Source organism: Lynx rufus, unplaced genomic scaffold, assembly GCF_022079265.1.
Source record: "Lynx rufus isolate CCGP_SWC_20201006 ecotype Redwood Valley unplaced genomic scaffold, mLynRuf1.p SCAF_61, whole genome shotgun sequence".
In the NCBI taxonomy this organism is placed as follows: Eukaryota; Metazoa; Chordata; class Mammalia; order Carnivora; family Felidae; genus Lynx; species Lynx rufus.
Window position 1 is genome coordinate 209,052 of NW_025814880.1, and position 17,022 is coordinate 226,073.

Genomic DNA, 17,022 nt, shown 5'->3' on the forward strand with positions numbered 1-17,022 from the left:
TTCATATCTAAGTGAAAAAGATTGTCCAAAAAAATCTTTTACAAGGTAATGACTGTTTTCTCTTATGAAGAAATACCAACGGTGTCGTCTCATTCTTAGTTGGGAACGAGGTGGCTTTAGTCAGAAATCCTGCGACCATGGTTGAGAAATCCTGGCTATTATTCTTGAATACACTGTGAGTCTGAAATTTTAAAATGAGAAGAGGAAAAGGAAGGCATTGAAAAGTATGCAATGGAAACAAATGAGAAATTACAAAGAATAAACGGATGGGAGGGGTTCTGCCTGTTAGAGGGCCAGCAATAACTGCCTTAGGTGCCAGTGAATGAAGAGTGGCCTTATTTTCTCCATTTCATATATTTTTAGAAATTATTGAGAGTATATTTGTACTGTATGGAAAGGTAAAGTCTGACTTTGTGAAATGATGGCTTCTCTGTTGCTTAATAACGAATTTTGGTGAGATTCTGATTTGTATGCTTCTTAAAGCTGATACATCTATCAGGATAGGCTGATGGTTGGCACAGAGGCCTTTTTCATTAATTTATTCTAAATCAAAGGATAACTGACATATAACATTAGTTTCGTGTGTACAACATAGTGATTCAACAATTACACACATTATGAAACACCATGGTAAGTGTAGTTGCCTTCTGTTGTCGTAGTTATTACATTATCGACTCTGTTCCCTATGCTATACTTTTCATCCCTCTGACTTATTTTCTTTATAACTAGAAGTTTGCACCTCTTAATCTTCTATTTCACCTAATCCCCCACCCACCTCTACTTTGGCAACCACCTGTTCTCTCTATTTATGAGTCTGTTGTTTGTTTGTTATACTTTTTAGATTCCACAAGTAAGCAAAATCATATGATATTTGTATTTCTCTGTCTCACTTACTTCATTTATCATAATAGCCTCCAGGTCCATCCATGTTGTCATTAATGGCAAGATTTCATCCTTTTTTTACGGCCGAGTAGTATTCCGTTATGTGTATGTGTACCACATCTTCTTTATCCATTCATCGGTTAATGGACACCTAGGTTGCTTCCCCATCTTGGCTATTGTAAGTAATGCTGCAGCAAACAAAATGGCATAGTATCTTGCCAAATTAGCGTTTCCATTTTTTTCTTGTAAATACCCAGAAGTGGAATTACTAGACCATATGGTACTTCTATTTTTAGTTTTTGGAGGAACCTCCCAACTATTTTCCAGAGTGGCTGCACCAATTTACATTCCCACCAATAGTGCACAAGGGCTCCCTTTTCTCCTCACCTTCACCAGGACTTATTATTTATCTTTTTGATCCTACCCATTCTGATTGGTGTGAAGTGATATCTCATTGGGTTTTGATTTGCATTTTCCTGATGATTAGTGATGCTGAGCATCTTTTCATGTGTCTGTGGGCCATCTACATGTCTTCTTTGGAAAAGTCTATTCATGTGCTCTGCCCATTTTTAAATTGGATTATTTGTCATTTTTCGGTGTTCAGTCATATGAGTTCTTTGCATATTTTGGATTTTAACCCCTTACTGGATATATCATTTGCAAACATCTTCTCCCATTCAGTAGTTGCCTTTTTGTTTTGTTGATGGTTTCCTTTGGTGTGCAATGAAGGCCTTTAAAGATGAAAATATACATAAGATGTTAAATTTTGATACTTGCCACTTTTCAGATATTTTGATAGCATGTTTATGCTTCTTTTAATCCGCCCATACTGTTGCAGACAATGTATGTTCTATCCTGGGGGATAGAGTTCCATAATTTATTGAAAAGTTTACAGGGGCGCCTGGGTGGCGCAGTCGGTTAAGCGTCCGACTTCAGCCAGGTCACGATCTCGCGGTCCGGGAGTTCGAGCCCCGCGTCAGGCTCTGGGCTGATGGCTCGGAGCCTGGAGTCTGTTTCCGATTCTGTGTCTCCCTCTCTCTCTGCCCCTCCCCCGTTCATGCTCTGTCTCTCTCTGTCCCAAAAATAAATAAACGTTGAAAAAAAAAATTAAAAAAAAAAAAAAAAAAAAAAGAAAAGTTTACAATTTGTGGCAAAGAAGAAAATAAGTCTAGTTTGAAAAGTGATTAATAAACAAAAAGATTAGTAATGGTTAAAGAAATTTACTCAGAAAAAGAAATTTTTCTCTGGGTATCATCAACAAAAAAATCATGCTCATTGGATGGAAGGATGAAATTTGTTATCCCCACTAGTGTATTTCACTGAGTAGCTCACCGATTACCTTTAAAGCTTTCTGCTCTATGGACTGACCAAAGGAAGATATTTTATTCTAACTCTATTATTGAACATATTTTAAATATTTGAACAATGTAGTTAGCTATGTTTTTTGTGCTAGAACTTGTAACTATATATTATCTACAAATTAATAGTTTTGGTCACATTTAAGAGTGACTACATTTTGGTGTTATTTCTTTCAGTTTCCTAGGGGTGAGGATGATTGATATCAACAATCATGTTGATATAACAACAATCACTGTTTTGGAAAACATGAGGTTGAATCTTACAGAAAAGGAACCTAAAAATATGAGACAGAATCTACAAATTAATGCTGAGCATTTAATATAGCATTGAACCACTTGGGAAATCTTGGGCTTATGAAGTGATGGAAAGACTCTCGAAAGCCACTAATTTGGCACTAAGAAGACATTTTAAAAACTCACAGAACACATCTCTAAATAGAAATGAATGCTATCCTAAAAACTTATATTAAGTTTATTATATCAACAACTTCTTTCACTGTGAATCATAAGTAATGCTGAGGTTTCCACAGGCCACAAAAGGCCAGAGAAGAGTCAGAGGGATAGGGAGCATGGAAGTAAGATGAAAAAGAATCTTAAATTGGAAAATCAAATCTAGGTCTATACCGCAGACATTGAAGTGAAGTACTGGCAATTGTTCAGTGGAAGTGACCTGGGAGTTCAGGAAAATGAGAATGGCTCCTGTTCTTGTCTGTAGCAATGAGATCTGTGGTCTAATAGCCGTAAGGCGCTAAAATATACCTTAGGCACCTTTTGCTGTCTCAAGTTGTCCAAGATAAGGTGAAAGGCGACAGGTTCTAGTTTTACCCATCCTATTAAATTTTTCCAGATAATTAGAAAAGTCAAATGAGTCTTGGTACTCCTATTTAAAATGTTAAATGATAATATGAAGACATGAATTACACTTTCTCTCTTTTTTCATATCATTAGCACGGGCTAATTAAGTTAATAATACACAGAAACGAATGCATTTTTAATATTGTGGAAACATTCCATTTTTCTTATTTCCCATCCCTATTGCTTTCCTAAGGTGGGAAGGTTAATGTGGGTAATTTGGACAGCATTCTGGGGGAAATGAGGATTAAGCTCCCAGAAAAGGAACAGAAAAAGCTGACGGAAAACCTGCTACTTAATGGTGAGGATTTTAGAAATAACTGTGTCTTTGAAGGGAGTTAGCGCTTGTGAACATGCATACCAGAATTTCTAAAGCACTCAGAAGATACTTGCAGATCTTAAGGAGGGATTAATTCCTAATGTAAAAGTCCTATTTCTTCATTTTTATAAACTCCAGGGAGCAGAATGAAGTTCTGTTTGTAGTTCATTGTTTCATTTAACACTCTCTGAAAAAACTTCCTTTCCCCCATCATCCCTATATCCTCAAAATATTCAGATTTGTATCTTCAGATCAATTTTCTCACTCAAATATTGTGTGTTATAAGTTTTATGGGACTTTTCTTTCTTTTTAAAGTTTAGTTTTGAGAGACAGAGACAGAGAGAGTGGGGGAGGGTCAGAGAGCGAGGAGAGAGAGAGAATCCCAAGCAGGCTCTGCATTGTCAGCACAGAGCCCAACGCGGGACTGAATTCCACGAACCATGAGATCATGACCTGAGCTGAGATCAAGAGTCAGACACTTAACCAACTGAGCCACCCAGGTGCTCCGCTCAAGGAACCTTGTAACCTATTCCAGTCTGTTCAAGTCTCAGTGACATGGTAGAAAGATGGTTTCATAGACAATGCAGAGATAGAGACCGAAACTTCTATTTTCTTCCAATTTCTTTTTTGTCGTCTCCCCATCCTACCCCCATGTCCTTCTAGTCTGAGGCACCGAATGTCCCTTTTTGGGTTATAATTTACTTTATTGGGACTAATTACAATTTCATTATAGTTAGTAGCTTTATCAAAGGACTCTGTGAATACCCAGAACACCCCAAAACGAAACCCTATATCCTTTAGCTATCACCCTTTTATTCTCTCCCCACCACCCTACAAGCCCTAGGCAACTTACTAATCTATTTTCTGTCCCTATAGATTTACCTATTCTGGACATTTCATATAAGCGGGATAGTATGTAGTCTTTATGATTAGCTTCTTTCACTTAGTATGATGGTTTCAGGTTCATCTATATTGTAGCATGTATCAATATTCCATTCTTCCTTTTTTCCAATTTATGGTGGTAAAATGCACATAACATAAAGTTTACTACCTTAACCATTTTTAAGTGTCCAGTTCAGTGTTATTAAGCACCTTCACATTTTTTGTGCAATGACTACCACCATCCGTCTCCAGAATTCTTTTCATTTTGTAAAATTAAAACTCTGTATCCATTAGGGGCGCCTGGGTGGCTCAGTCGGTTAAGCGGCGGACTTTGGCTCAGGTCATGATCTCGCGGTCCGTGAGTTCGAGCCCCGCGTCGGGCTTTGTGCTGACAGCTCAGAGCCTGGAGCCTGCTTCAGATTCTGTGTCTCCCTCTCTCTCTGCCCCTCCCCTGTTCATGCTTTGTCTCTCTCTCTGTCTCAAAAATAAATAACCGTTAAAAAAACAAAAAAAACCTCTGTATCCATTAAACAAACACTTCCCATTCTCCCCTCCCACGAGCCCCTGACAACCACCATTCTACTTTCTGTCTGTATGGTTTTGACTAATCTAAATACCTTATATAAGTGGAATCATGCAGTATCTATTTTCGTGACTAGTTTATTTTACTTACCCTAATGTCCTCATGTTTCATCCAGGTTGTAACATATGTCAAAATTTCCTTCCTTCTTAAGACTGAATAATATTCTACTATATGTATATATATTCATTCATCCATCAGTGGATACTTGAGTTGCTTCCACATTTTAGTGATTGTGAATATGTTCTGTGAACATGGGTATACAATTTCATTCCTTTTTGTTGCCTAATAACACATTCTGTTGTATGTGTATATGTTGTGTTTATTCACTCATCCTTTGATGGGCATCTGGGTTCTTTCTGCCTTTTGGCTGTAATGAGCATTTCCAAATGTATACAAAGTAGGAAGAATAATATAATGAATGATAAAGAATAAAGAATAATAGAATGAACCTAGATTCAACAGTTATGAAGATTCATCTCACTTGCTTCTTATTTATTTATTTTTAAATTTTAACGTTTATTCATTTTTGAGAGACAGACAGAGACAGAGCATGAACGGGGAAGAAGCAGAGAGAAGGAGACACAGAATCCAAAGTAGGCTCCAGGCTCTGAGCTGTCAGCACAGAGCCTGACGCGGGGCTCGAATTCACAAACCGCGAGATCCTGACCTGAGCCGAAGTCCAATGCTCAACCGACTGAGCCACCCAGGCGCCCCTCTTACTTATTTCAAAGCAAATTTTCATTTAGTCCTTATATACTTCAGTATACATCTTCTTAAAAGTATGGATTTTTTGGGCGCCTGGGTGGCGCAGTCGGTTAAGCGTCCGACTTCAGCTCAGGTCACGATCTCGCGGTCCCTGAGTTCGAGCCCCGTGTCAGGCTCTGGGCTGATGGCTCAGAACCTGGAGCCTGTTTCCGATTCTGTGTCTCCCCCTCTCTCTGCCCCTCCCCCGTTCATGCTGTGTCTCTCTCTGTCCCAAAAATAAATAAACGTTAAAAAAAAATTTAAAAAAAAAAGTATGGATTTTTTTACATGACTGCAATACCATTATACAGTTTATTTTTAAATTTCCCTTCTTTAAAATATTTTTTACAGTGAGCTTATTCAAATAAAAAACCCAACAAGCTTTACACACTGCATCTATTATGACACTTAAATCTCACGTACTCTACAGCTATTCCTCTACCTTCTTTGTCTTTTCTTTTTAGGCACTGATTTTTTTTTAAGAAACTGGGTTGCCGATTGTCTTGTAGCATTTCAATACACTAAAAAAAGAAAAATTTCCCATATACTAAATTTACCCGTTTTTGTCTGTTTTCTCATCTCTCGTTTCTCTGTTGTCCGTATTCCTCATAAACCAGGAATCAGCTCTGATGGCTTAATTATTTTCATCTTCAACATTTTTTGACAACAATACTTCATAAGTAATACTGTTTATTTCACATTGCATTCCATCGGGAGATACAGATCTAGTTTATCTTTTTGAAAACGGCTCTACAGTTGTCCCAGATCATTTATTTAAAAGTCTGTCACCACATCCTTGAATTTGAGATGCCATCCTAACTATATACTTGATTTCCATGTGCACTTGTCTATTTTGAGAATTTACATTCTGTTCTATTGGTCTGCTTATTCATGCTCTAAGTTGTGTTGAGTATAACAGCTTTATAATCTTTTGATATGAGTAGACCTAACCCCTCACTCCTCAGCCCTTGTACGCACACACACACGCACACACACACGCTCCCTTGTCCACCACGCCCAGTTCTGGCTGTTCTTTATAGAAACATCTTTTTTGTGTGACTTTTAGTAGGAGTGTATTTGTCTTGTTTTTTTTTTCTTTCATTTTCCATTTGCTGTGTAACATATTTCCTGGTGAGAAGATTGATTTCTTAGGGTTTGAAAACCACTTATATTATGAGAGGACTTATCACATGTACGTGTTTACTGTTGTGCCAAGTTTAAATCCCAACATAATGAAGAAATATGAAAGCATATCATGCACCCTTATTTCTTGTTTTCTGTGGTATAGAAATACTGACTACCCTTTCAACTTTAACATCGAAATCTTCCACATTCAATACAGATCCGCGTTATTGTGAGTCAAGATTTAACCACGTGGTGATGTACCCACTTGGCTGTAGCTCCGGCCTCCGTGGGTGCAGACAATGCCATATGCACGGTGTGCACCAGTAAGAGTGCCCCATAGACACCGTGAGCTGCCCACTAGGAAGCTCGGGAAAGACACACCACTGCTACTTGGCACTAAACCAAGGATTGTCCCAAAGGACTTTCCCGCAGCCCTAGATTCACTAGTGGGTAGAGGATGAGTTCCATGTGGTTCAAGGTCCCCTTCATGTTCCCATACAGCTGTCTTGTTTCCTTCCTCCCTCCTTCCTCCTCTTTCCCCCTTCTTTTCATTTCTAAGCATTTTTTTCTCTTTTTCGGCTATCCTGGGTCATTTTGTACTGTTTCCTATCTCCTGCAGATGCAGATACTTTTAGCTTGTTTTCCATTGCTTTACACGTAGGAAGCATAATAGTTTTGTAATTTGTGCCTGATAACTTCTAAATCTAAAGTTTTTATGAGCATGTTGCTGCTGCCTGTTATTTCTGCTTATTCTCTCTCAGGTAACTTGTTTCGCTCTGTGTTTGATTCTTTGGAGTGGGAGCTATTTTCCTTGGAAAATTATAGAAAGAAACCTTTGAGGGTAAGGATGGAAGCATGTTCCTAAGGAATACTTGCCTTTGCTTCTGCTGGGCACTTGGACAGAATCACCCACACTCCATGAGGTCATCAACATGACAGTTCAAATCCAGATGGAGCAAGTATCCTTAGAACAGAAACAGTACCAGGGCTCTGCTTACCTCCCTAGGTTCCTACTTTTGATGAGACTTTGCACTAGTAACGTACTCTCTTATCAGCTCTTCAGTACTTTTGAGGAGATGCTTTTTACATTTTATCCAAGATTTCAGTTTCCAGAGGAAGGTTGGTCTGAATAACATCATCCTCCACATAAATGGAAACAGAACTTGATGATCGATTTTTGTCAGGAGTTGAGGCATCTAATCTGGGAGTTCAGGAAAAAAAAAAAAAACAACAAACCCTCATTGTCAGCCACAGTTTGATTTTACCATTTGCTGTGAAAGATTTGAAAATTGCTCATTCACCTGGAAGATTTGTATTCGAATTCTAACATCCTTATTGACCCCCTTGATATATGTGAATAGACTATATTAAATCTTGTTTTCCTCATGAGACTGATAATCATTAATGCACTATGAGTAATGCGAGTGGTCACATTTTGGAATCCGTGAGTTTTCCCCGTATTCTTTACTTTTTCACAAGGAGAGATTGTTGATGTCGATACAATGGATTCTCCTTTGCCACCTATGGGGATGAACCTTTCAGAAGAGGAAATTAATGATCTGACACGTGATCTACCAGCCGACGGTGAGTATTTAAGATCTGTTTGAATCGGTTAATCTGAGCTTCTATAAAAGAATCTCTGAAAACTCTACTTTGGCATTAAGAAGACGGAAAACATGAAAGATGACTCAGACTGGAAGTAAACATGTTTTGCCCCTTGACATTTTCAGTAACTTCATTTCCACTTGGAGTATGGCCAAGGCCAAGGCCACTATTAGAACTGAACAAAATTAGAGAGAGACACTGCTGTGGAGGGAAGGGAGTGGGGTGCATTAAATAGAAGAAACTTTAACACAGAAAAAATTTTTTAAAATTATAGAGAAAAGAGAGCAGAGCCCAAAGTGGGAAAGTATTTTTAATTTCTTTTAAGTAAGCTCTAGGCCCAGTGTAGAGCTGAGTTCACAACCTGAGATCAAGAGTTGCATGCTTTACCACCTGAGCCAGCCAGGTACCCCTAAGTGGGAGGTTATTAAAATAGCATTTCTGTCTTTGCCTCACCATTTTCAAGGACATGTAGAAAGGCAGAATAGGGGCGTTTGGGTGATTCAGTCTGTTGAGCGTCCAACTCTTGATTTCGGCCCAGGTCATGGTCCCAGGGATGTGGGATCGAGCCCTGCATCCAACTCTGTGCAGAGTGTGGCCTGCTTTGGACTGTCTGTCTCTCTCTGTCTCTCTTTCTCTCTCTCTCTCTCTCTCTGTCTCTCTCGTACACACGCGCGCTCACTCTCTCTCTCAAAAGAAAAAAAAAAGCGTGATAAAAGAGGAATATGAAGTGTAGGACCTATTTCCTGCACCAAAGGAATAGGACCAAGTTTTCCAGATACCCTTGAGGGGAAAAGGAACAGTAACCACTCAGGCCTGAATGTGTGGAATACCTGAATGCTCAGCGGCCCCACCTATGCCTCTGCTTACATCCCCTCATTCTGAGCTGGATTCCATGGTCCAAGGACTGACTGTTCCCAAAGCTCTAATCTCCCTTGATGGGCTAGAGACAAAGTCTAAAGTTTAGTACATTCTGAATTGGGGCTAAAAGAATTCTCAAGCTAAATAAGCAAATGTTAAATATCAGCCTGAGAACGTTATAGTAGCGCTAAGAAGTATCTGTCTGGAACATGCCTTAACTATCATATAACCTTAGATGAATCAATGCTTGCTCATCTTATTAAGGTGCATTTATTCACGTCATTGTGTAAGATAAGCAGTGTACCCTTAAAACTATTTTTGTTAATTCATTTAATTTATTCTCTAATTTTTACCACTGGTAGTGTACTAGGAGGACCATGCAAGTGGTCTTCACTGTCTTGTTTTCTTTGCTTGCAATGGTGTATCCGTGAATGAGACTAGATATGGACCAATCAGCTTTCGTAATAGAAAACTATTTTTTGTCTATTTGAGATTATGGTGGAATTTTTTTTCATATTGCTAAAAAGCAGAATTATGGGTGGAAATCTAGCTATTATTTGAAACTATCCTCTGGTATTGCCAATGATTTCTGTTCCTTATTTTAAAATAATAATTTCAGATCAACCAACATAATGAAAATCATTGTGAGATTAAAAAGTACACATGAAATAAAATGGACATGTGGAATGATTAATCCTTTTTTCTTTAAATCAGAGTTAGAATTTTTTTTAAGTTAATTTATTTATTTTGAAAGACACGAAGAGCGCGTAAGCGGGGGCTGGGACAAAGAGGGGGGTGGACAGAGGATCCAAAGTGGGCTCTGTGCTGACAGCAGCAAGCTTGATGCAGGCTTGAACTCATGAACCGTGAGATTACGACCTGAACTGAAGTCGGATGCTTAACCGACCGAGCCACCCGGGCACCCCCAGAGTTAAAATCTTTAAGTTATTGCTTATTGGTGATCTGCTCATCTGAAGAGTTACCATCAGTATTGAGCTTAAAAAGAAGTTTTGTGAAAGATTAAGGCTCAAGCATAGAGCCCCAATTATATCATTTGGGACAGAAAGACCCCATTTAGGGCAAAGCTTTTCTCATACTGTGTCTGTCAGGACGGAGATATGAATTTACTGGAGAGGGCAAGATTCAGTTGAAATGGGACCCGAGTTAAATAGCGAATTTTACACCAAATAGGTGTTATCATCTTTGTTTCTGAGAATTTCCAGTGGCCCCGTAAAACTGACACATATCTTCATGCTTTCCTGACCTCACTAATTGGTTTTACTACAGAAATAACTTTTGGAATGTTCTGCCTCAAAAGATCCAGAAGAAAAACAAGGAAGATTCTCGTTTAGCCTAGATTTAGCAACCAATGAATAAATGTATATTTATCCTGCTCACTGTTCTAATACTTGTTATTGTGTACATGTAAGTGTCACACAGCTTCTGCTAAGAGTCACTGCGTACTTCTAATACTTCAGTAAATATTTTTGAGTTATCCAGGACCTTCATTTGTAAATTTTCCATGGTATAGGGGTTTTTAGATACTGTATACTGTAATTTATTACTTACAATCTAAAATCAGGAATTTGTCAACTAACTTACCAACAGTGACAGTTTTTTAGGTCGTTTTTCTTTCTTGGCAAAATATAGATCTCAAAAATCATCTATTCGTGAGATATTTCTGTTCTTTAACATATTAATGTCTTTTTAAATATTAATTTGTATGAAATTCAATTTGTCTACTATGTCTACTATGAAAACTATGCAAATCATTAGAGTTGGGAAGTTAAGCTCAAAATGAATATTGCCCTCAAGCAAATCGTACATCATGCAAATCAAGAGTAAACTGGTCTGCCTGGGTCAGTGAACATGAAAGGAAATAGTAATTAGAATCTCAGTAAAGAAAGAGATCATTTCAAAAGTCCCGTTAAAACAGTGGTGAATAAGATCCCAGTTTTAAATTTTGTTTTCCCTGGCGTGGCCCAAATCCTCTTTGGTTTTGCAAAGTGTAAAGCTAAAAATAAAGTCTGATGAAAAGAGGTGACTTTTGAATCTCACACCTTTAGCGTTTTGCCATAAGACAATGGATGAAAGCAGTTGTTAAAGCAGGCACCTTTAGAACAAGTAGAGTGATTCTTTTCCATGTCCTTTTGTGCTCCTTGGGGTAGGTGGGGGATAAAAAGTAGCCAATGAATGCCACTGTGCTTCCTGTTTTGCGTTTCTCAGTGAATGCCACTGTGTATTTGATTTACATTTTCTTCCAGTTCATGGGAAGGTTGAAATGAGAACGCATATGGATGGAATGAAACCTTTTACAGGTAAGTAAGAGACTGTCACTTTTGTCCTGGAAAATATTTTGCTCACAGGGATGGATGATCAAAAACAGTTTGGGGAAGGGGGTCAAAATGCCACAGAGCTCTCTTACTATAAGTCACCTTTTTCTCAATTCTGCTTTCACTTGGTTGATGTACCAACCTTTGACTATTTTCCAGAGTTCTAAGGAAGTTGATTCTGATAGTTCTTTCTCACTCATTGTGTTTCGGTGGAAGGATAGTTTCATGAAGCAACCCACTCACTGCTCAGCTGTTTTTGCCAATGTCGCTCAATCTTTCAATAAGAAATTACTTTTAAGTAGATCTAGAGGATACAATGTTAAGTGAAATAAATCAGCCAGAAAAAGACAAATACCGTTTGATTTCACGCGTGTGGAATTTAAGAAACAAACGAATGGGGCGCCGGGGTGGCTCAGTCAATTAAGCATCCGACTTCGACTCAGGTCACGATCTCATGGTTCATGAGTTTGAGCCCCTCATTGGGCTCTGTGCTGACAGCTCTGAGCCTGGAGCTGCTTCAGCTTCTGTGTCTCCCTCTCTTTCTCTGCCCCTCCCCCACTCACGCTCTGTATTTCTCTCTCTCTCTCTCTCTCTCTCTCTCTCACAAATGAATAAACATTAAAAAAAATTAAAAAAAAAAAAACAGAAACACAAACTAAAAAAAAACTAGACTCTTAACTATAGAGACCACATTGTTGCCAGAAGGGAGGTGGGTGAGGGGATGAGTGAAATAAGTTGATGGGGTTAAGAGTTCATTTGTTATCATGAGCACCGATTAATGTCTAGAGTTGTGGAATCGTTATATTGTGCATTGTACACTTATTCCAGTTACATTGTAAAGCCCTGACAGGATCAAATTATTGTCATTATGAAGAAAAAAGTCACATTATTCAGAGACAAGAATAAATACAATAAATGATAGCTGAATTTATACTTTTTTCATCTAGTATCTTAATTTGCTGGCCAATTATAAAACAAATTTGTTCTCAGCAGGGCAGACTTGTTCCCAGAGATAAAAGACCTTCCTTTTGTAAACACTAAGGGGTTATGTTCTATTATGTGACTTCCCCATAATTCTGTGTAAACGTGTTTCATTTTCCCCTTCCATTTCCTCAAATGGGGGGGATGCATTATAATGAGAATGAATTTTTCACCATTTCATGGAATGATTATTCTCAGACATTAATGTTCTTGTATTTTCAAAGGAAAAAAGGTTCATGTCAGTGATCTGGAGAAAGTTCTGGGAAGCATGGGGATCGAGCTCACAGCTGAGGAGCTTAAAAAGCTGCAGGAAACTCTGCCAATTGATGGTGAGCTATACAGAAGCCACAAAGACTTTCTAGGGAACTTGGTTTTGTGGCCCGTGTGAACAATTTAAAATTTTTACCTGTCGAGGGCTTTCTGAAAAATCCTGAAATTGATTAGGAAAAGGCATTGTCATTTGGATTTAGTCTGCAGTTTACCAAACCCTTCAGCCATAGCTTTGCCATCTGAGTGTCAGGTAGTTGATCAGCCTATATCCTGAGGAAGAAAAGGAAGGGAACTGGAGGGGACTAGGAAAAGAAATAAAAGGGGAAGTCAACAGAAAAAGGAAAGGTGTGATTGTTTCAACATAATAGTGTTTCCCTCAGCTGTCAGTCTCCTACTTGCCAGAAAATACATATATTTGTCACACTCGGTTTTCTTTTCCATAACTTCTTTTTAAATTTAATACTGAGACAGAACACATTTCCCACTCAGTTTCAGTTGTTTTACTGAAGTTGTAAGTAAGTGAATGTTCATACCATTTCCCTTCTGACATGAATTGTTCCTTTTCCTATAGCTGCTGGAAACGTATTTCAGAATGCAATGTTGGATGGGGTGAAATCCACTCAGGGTAGGTTAAAAGCCTGATAAGAAAGGCAGAGACATCTGAAATCTTCAAGGTTCACATTTATCATTTAGACACGAGTCCTGTCTAGCTTCCTATGTATAGATTACTTAGTTACTTTCTTTTATTTGAAGTTTATTTATTTACTTTGAGAGAGAAAGATGGTAAGTGGGGGAGTGCAGAGAGAAAGAGAGAGAAGGGGAATCCCAAGCAGGCCCTGCACTGACAGTGCAGAGCCAGACGCAGGGCTTGAACTCACCATCCCTGAGATCATGACCTGAGCTGAAATCAAGAGTCCGATGCTTAACTGACTGAGCCACCTAGGCACCCCAGTTACTTAGTTACTTTCATCATCATCATATTTTACGCTATAATGTCTCAATACATCTTGCTAGGAATCCATACTCACAACCCCAAAAATCTAATCATACACAGCAAATTATGAAGAAAAGAATTACCGAATTTTTAGGGAGTTGTGTAAGGAAAGCTTGTTATGAAGGAAGATTGAAGGCAAATCCATAGAAACAAAAAGTAGGTTAGGGTTGCGGGGGGCTGGGTGGAGAGGGAAGTAGGGAGTGACTACTTAATATGTATGGGCTCTCCTTTGGGGATGATGAAAATGTTTTGGAACTGGAAGTGATATTTGTACAACATTGTGAATATGTACCAAATTCCACTAAGGTGTTCACTTTAAAATGATTGATTTTATCTAAAAAAGTGCTAAGATTCTGCTTGTTTTTAAGGTTACCTTATGATCTTCACTCTGTTTTAATATTAGTTAGTTAATAAATTAATGAGGTCCTGTCATCAAAGCTCATTCCTATTCTCTCTAATATTGGTTATAATCAAATCATGTAGCCTATCCCTTCATGAGCTGTTTATAATACAGGCTTCCATTCAAGGTTTAAAGGAAGAATTACTAATTCTGATTTTTCTGTTGATTATTTAATGCTCTTAGACATGTTAAATGGGAGTTCATACAGAAAAGTAATAATCACATAAGTACATTTTCTCTTTTGTTTTTTATTGTAATAATGACAAAGTATATATGTTCAGATAACAATTCGCATTCAAAAATATATTTCTAATATTTTAAACTCATTTTTTTTCATGTTTCATTCCTGTATGTTTCCTAAGCAGGCAAAGTTAAGGTGAATAACCTGGACACTGTCCTGGAAAACTTGGGAATCAAGCTCACACAAAAGGAACACGAAGATGTGACAGAAAATCTACCGCTTACCGGTGCGTGTTTCACATACTACTGTATCTTACGGAGACTTTCTGCACTTGTACATGAGTGTGTCCATAATTAGTTTTACCTAGTCTCAAAATGACATTTTTGCAAAGCTTAGAGAAGAGACTAGCCTTCTCTTCATTTCTATAAGCCCCATATCTTTAACCTCTTCTCTTTTGGATTCCAAGCATCACACACAGAACTATTATAACTACTTTCTGACCCAGTAATGAATTTATAAGGAGCAAAATGAATCTCATAGGCTAGAGAATAGAAAGGAAGGAAGAAAAATATGACTAATTTCCCTATTATTAGTATCCCTCAAATAGTTGTGTCCTAAGCCCATTAATCACTTTAACTTTGACAATTCCGTGTTACAATTCTCCGTGGACAGTATTATCCACACTCCTATTTCCAAGTGTCATTATATGCTGAAAACTTCTAGATGTTTTTCTGCAGCCCAAATTCCTCCCCAAATATGGGTTGGGTAAAACCACATCCAGATTCCTGTTGGGTTGTATCTGCCAAATTCATTCTTGCTCAGCAAAGCCTCAGATCTTAAATTCACTATATTTAAAAATACCTACCCCAAACTATCTCCTAATTATACATTCCCTTTCTCAGCTGGTGGCACCATCGTGTTCTTAGTAAAACAAATTTAAAAATTGACATTTTTCAGGGCACCTGGGTGGCTCAGTCGGTTAAGCCTCCAACTTTGGTTTAGGTCATGATCTCGCTGTCCATGAGTTCGAGTCCCATGCTGGGCTCTGTGCTGACAGCTCAGAGCCTACAGCCTGCTTCAGATTCTGTGTGTGTCTCTCTCTCTGCCCCTCCCCCAATTGTTCGTTTTCTCTTTCTCTCTCTCTCAAAAAATAAATAAATATTAAAAAAAAACCGAATTGGTATTTTTCACTGCAACTTTTTCTTAGTGCCACATCTCATTGAATACCAAGTCCTACCAATTAGGAGTGCTGACTATTTCATACATCTGTGATCTGACCCTTGCTTTCCTTTTAGCTTTATCTTACATTATTTCTTGCTTCCACATTGCCCTATAACACTGAGGTGTCTGAACCATAGTATTGGATATAGGCAGGGTTCAAGATTCTTATATAGTCGGCTCTCCACCCTGTTGCAAAGCAGTAGCTATAAATGGATGAATTTTAGCGGGAGCATCTCCTGATTTTATCATTTGCTGTACGTCAACCCAACTACTCTATTACAGTATGTTTACTTGTCCGTCTCATCCCAGAAACTGACTTGTTCAGAAATTATATTAAATTTATTATTAAATATATTTTAATCTTTAGTGCCTCATATGGTGCCTGAAATTTAGTAGATAATTCATAAAATTGTCTTCAGCTAATATACAGATCTTCTTTGTTATTTAATGCTTATACCATGGCATCTGATTTGATTATCCAATTGTCCTTTTCCACATACTCTCCAACTCCTAGAACAAAAATACTTAGGCATATTTCACCAGCCAATTCTTGCCTATAAAATTAATCTCAAAGTTTACCTTTTCCAGAGCTCCCTGATCCATGGAATTCACTTTATTTACTCTTCCTCTTAGTTTAAAATTCATCCTATTCACACATATATTATTATACACTTAGCATATTGTATAAAAAGTGAGTGTCTTTATATCACTCTTCTTTGTTTATGAACTGTGATTTTCTTGTAAGTAGAAACCATACGTACATCATTTTATATTTAGAGGCAATAAATATTGAAGAATGAATGGAATGATGGAATAATTAGACTAAACAAATGAAAAACAGTGAAAAATACAAATAATTCAAAGTGACACAAAGTCTTCAAGAGGAACATCAAATATAGGCTGGCCTTCTAACACTTCATTTGAGCAGTACATAACTAAAGGGCTCCAAATCATTGGTATAAATGTTATCAAAGCAAAAAGACAATTGCCTAATCATCACTCATGCAGTTTTCTGCTTTCCAAAGAAGGTTTGGCAGAAATTATACTCATTTTGAAACAACCAGCAACATTCTGGCCAATTTCAGTGGTATACAAGGGAATACTTGTTCATACTTAGCACACGGGTGCAAACTTGGCCTTCTCTTGAAATCCCCCCTCAGAACCATCCTAATTCCAAGTTATTCCCAATAAGGCATAATATTCTTCTCAAGTTTATTGCTTTTTTTTTTTTATGACTCATTACCCTTTAAAAAAAAAATAATTCCTAGTGTTACACAAGGACTTCATGAAGCCTTAGGACATAGGAGAGCAAGTCTACACATTCGACTCATCACGTAGAATTTTTATTAACCCATTAGCTTTCAGTGAACTGTTGAATCCCCTTTGTAACTAGTTGTTATGTTACCACAAGTCCTTTCAGTTTGGAGACTCTCT

General features: G+C 37.9%; 1 protein-coding gene across 4 annotated transcripts in view; it reads left to right on the forward strand.

Moving 5' to 3' along the window:
- LOC124500913 (uncharacterized) overlaps window positions 1-17,022 on the forward strand; it is a 44,869-nt gene that overhangs the window by 15,552 nt on the left and 12,295 nt on the right. For all 4 annotated transcript variants that reach the window (XM_047064786.1, XM_047064783.1, XM_047064784.1 and 1 more), the window contains exons 6-10: window positions 8,225-8,329; window positions 11,473-11,526; window positions 12,747-12,851; window positions 13,364-13,417; window positions 14,549-14,653. In XM_047064786.1, coding sequence (XP_046920742.1) covers window positions 8,225-8,329; window positions 11,473-11,526; window positions 12,747-12,851; window positions 13,364-13,417; window positions 14,549-14,653 — 423 coding nt within the window. The remainder of the gene's footprint in view (window positions 1-8,224; window positions 8,330-11,472; window positions 11,527-12,746; window positions 12,852-13,363; window positions 13,418-14,548; window positions 14,654-17,022) is intronic.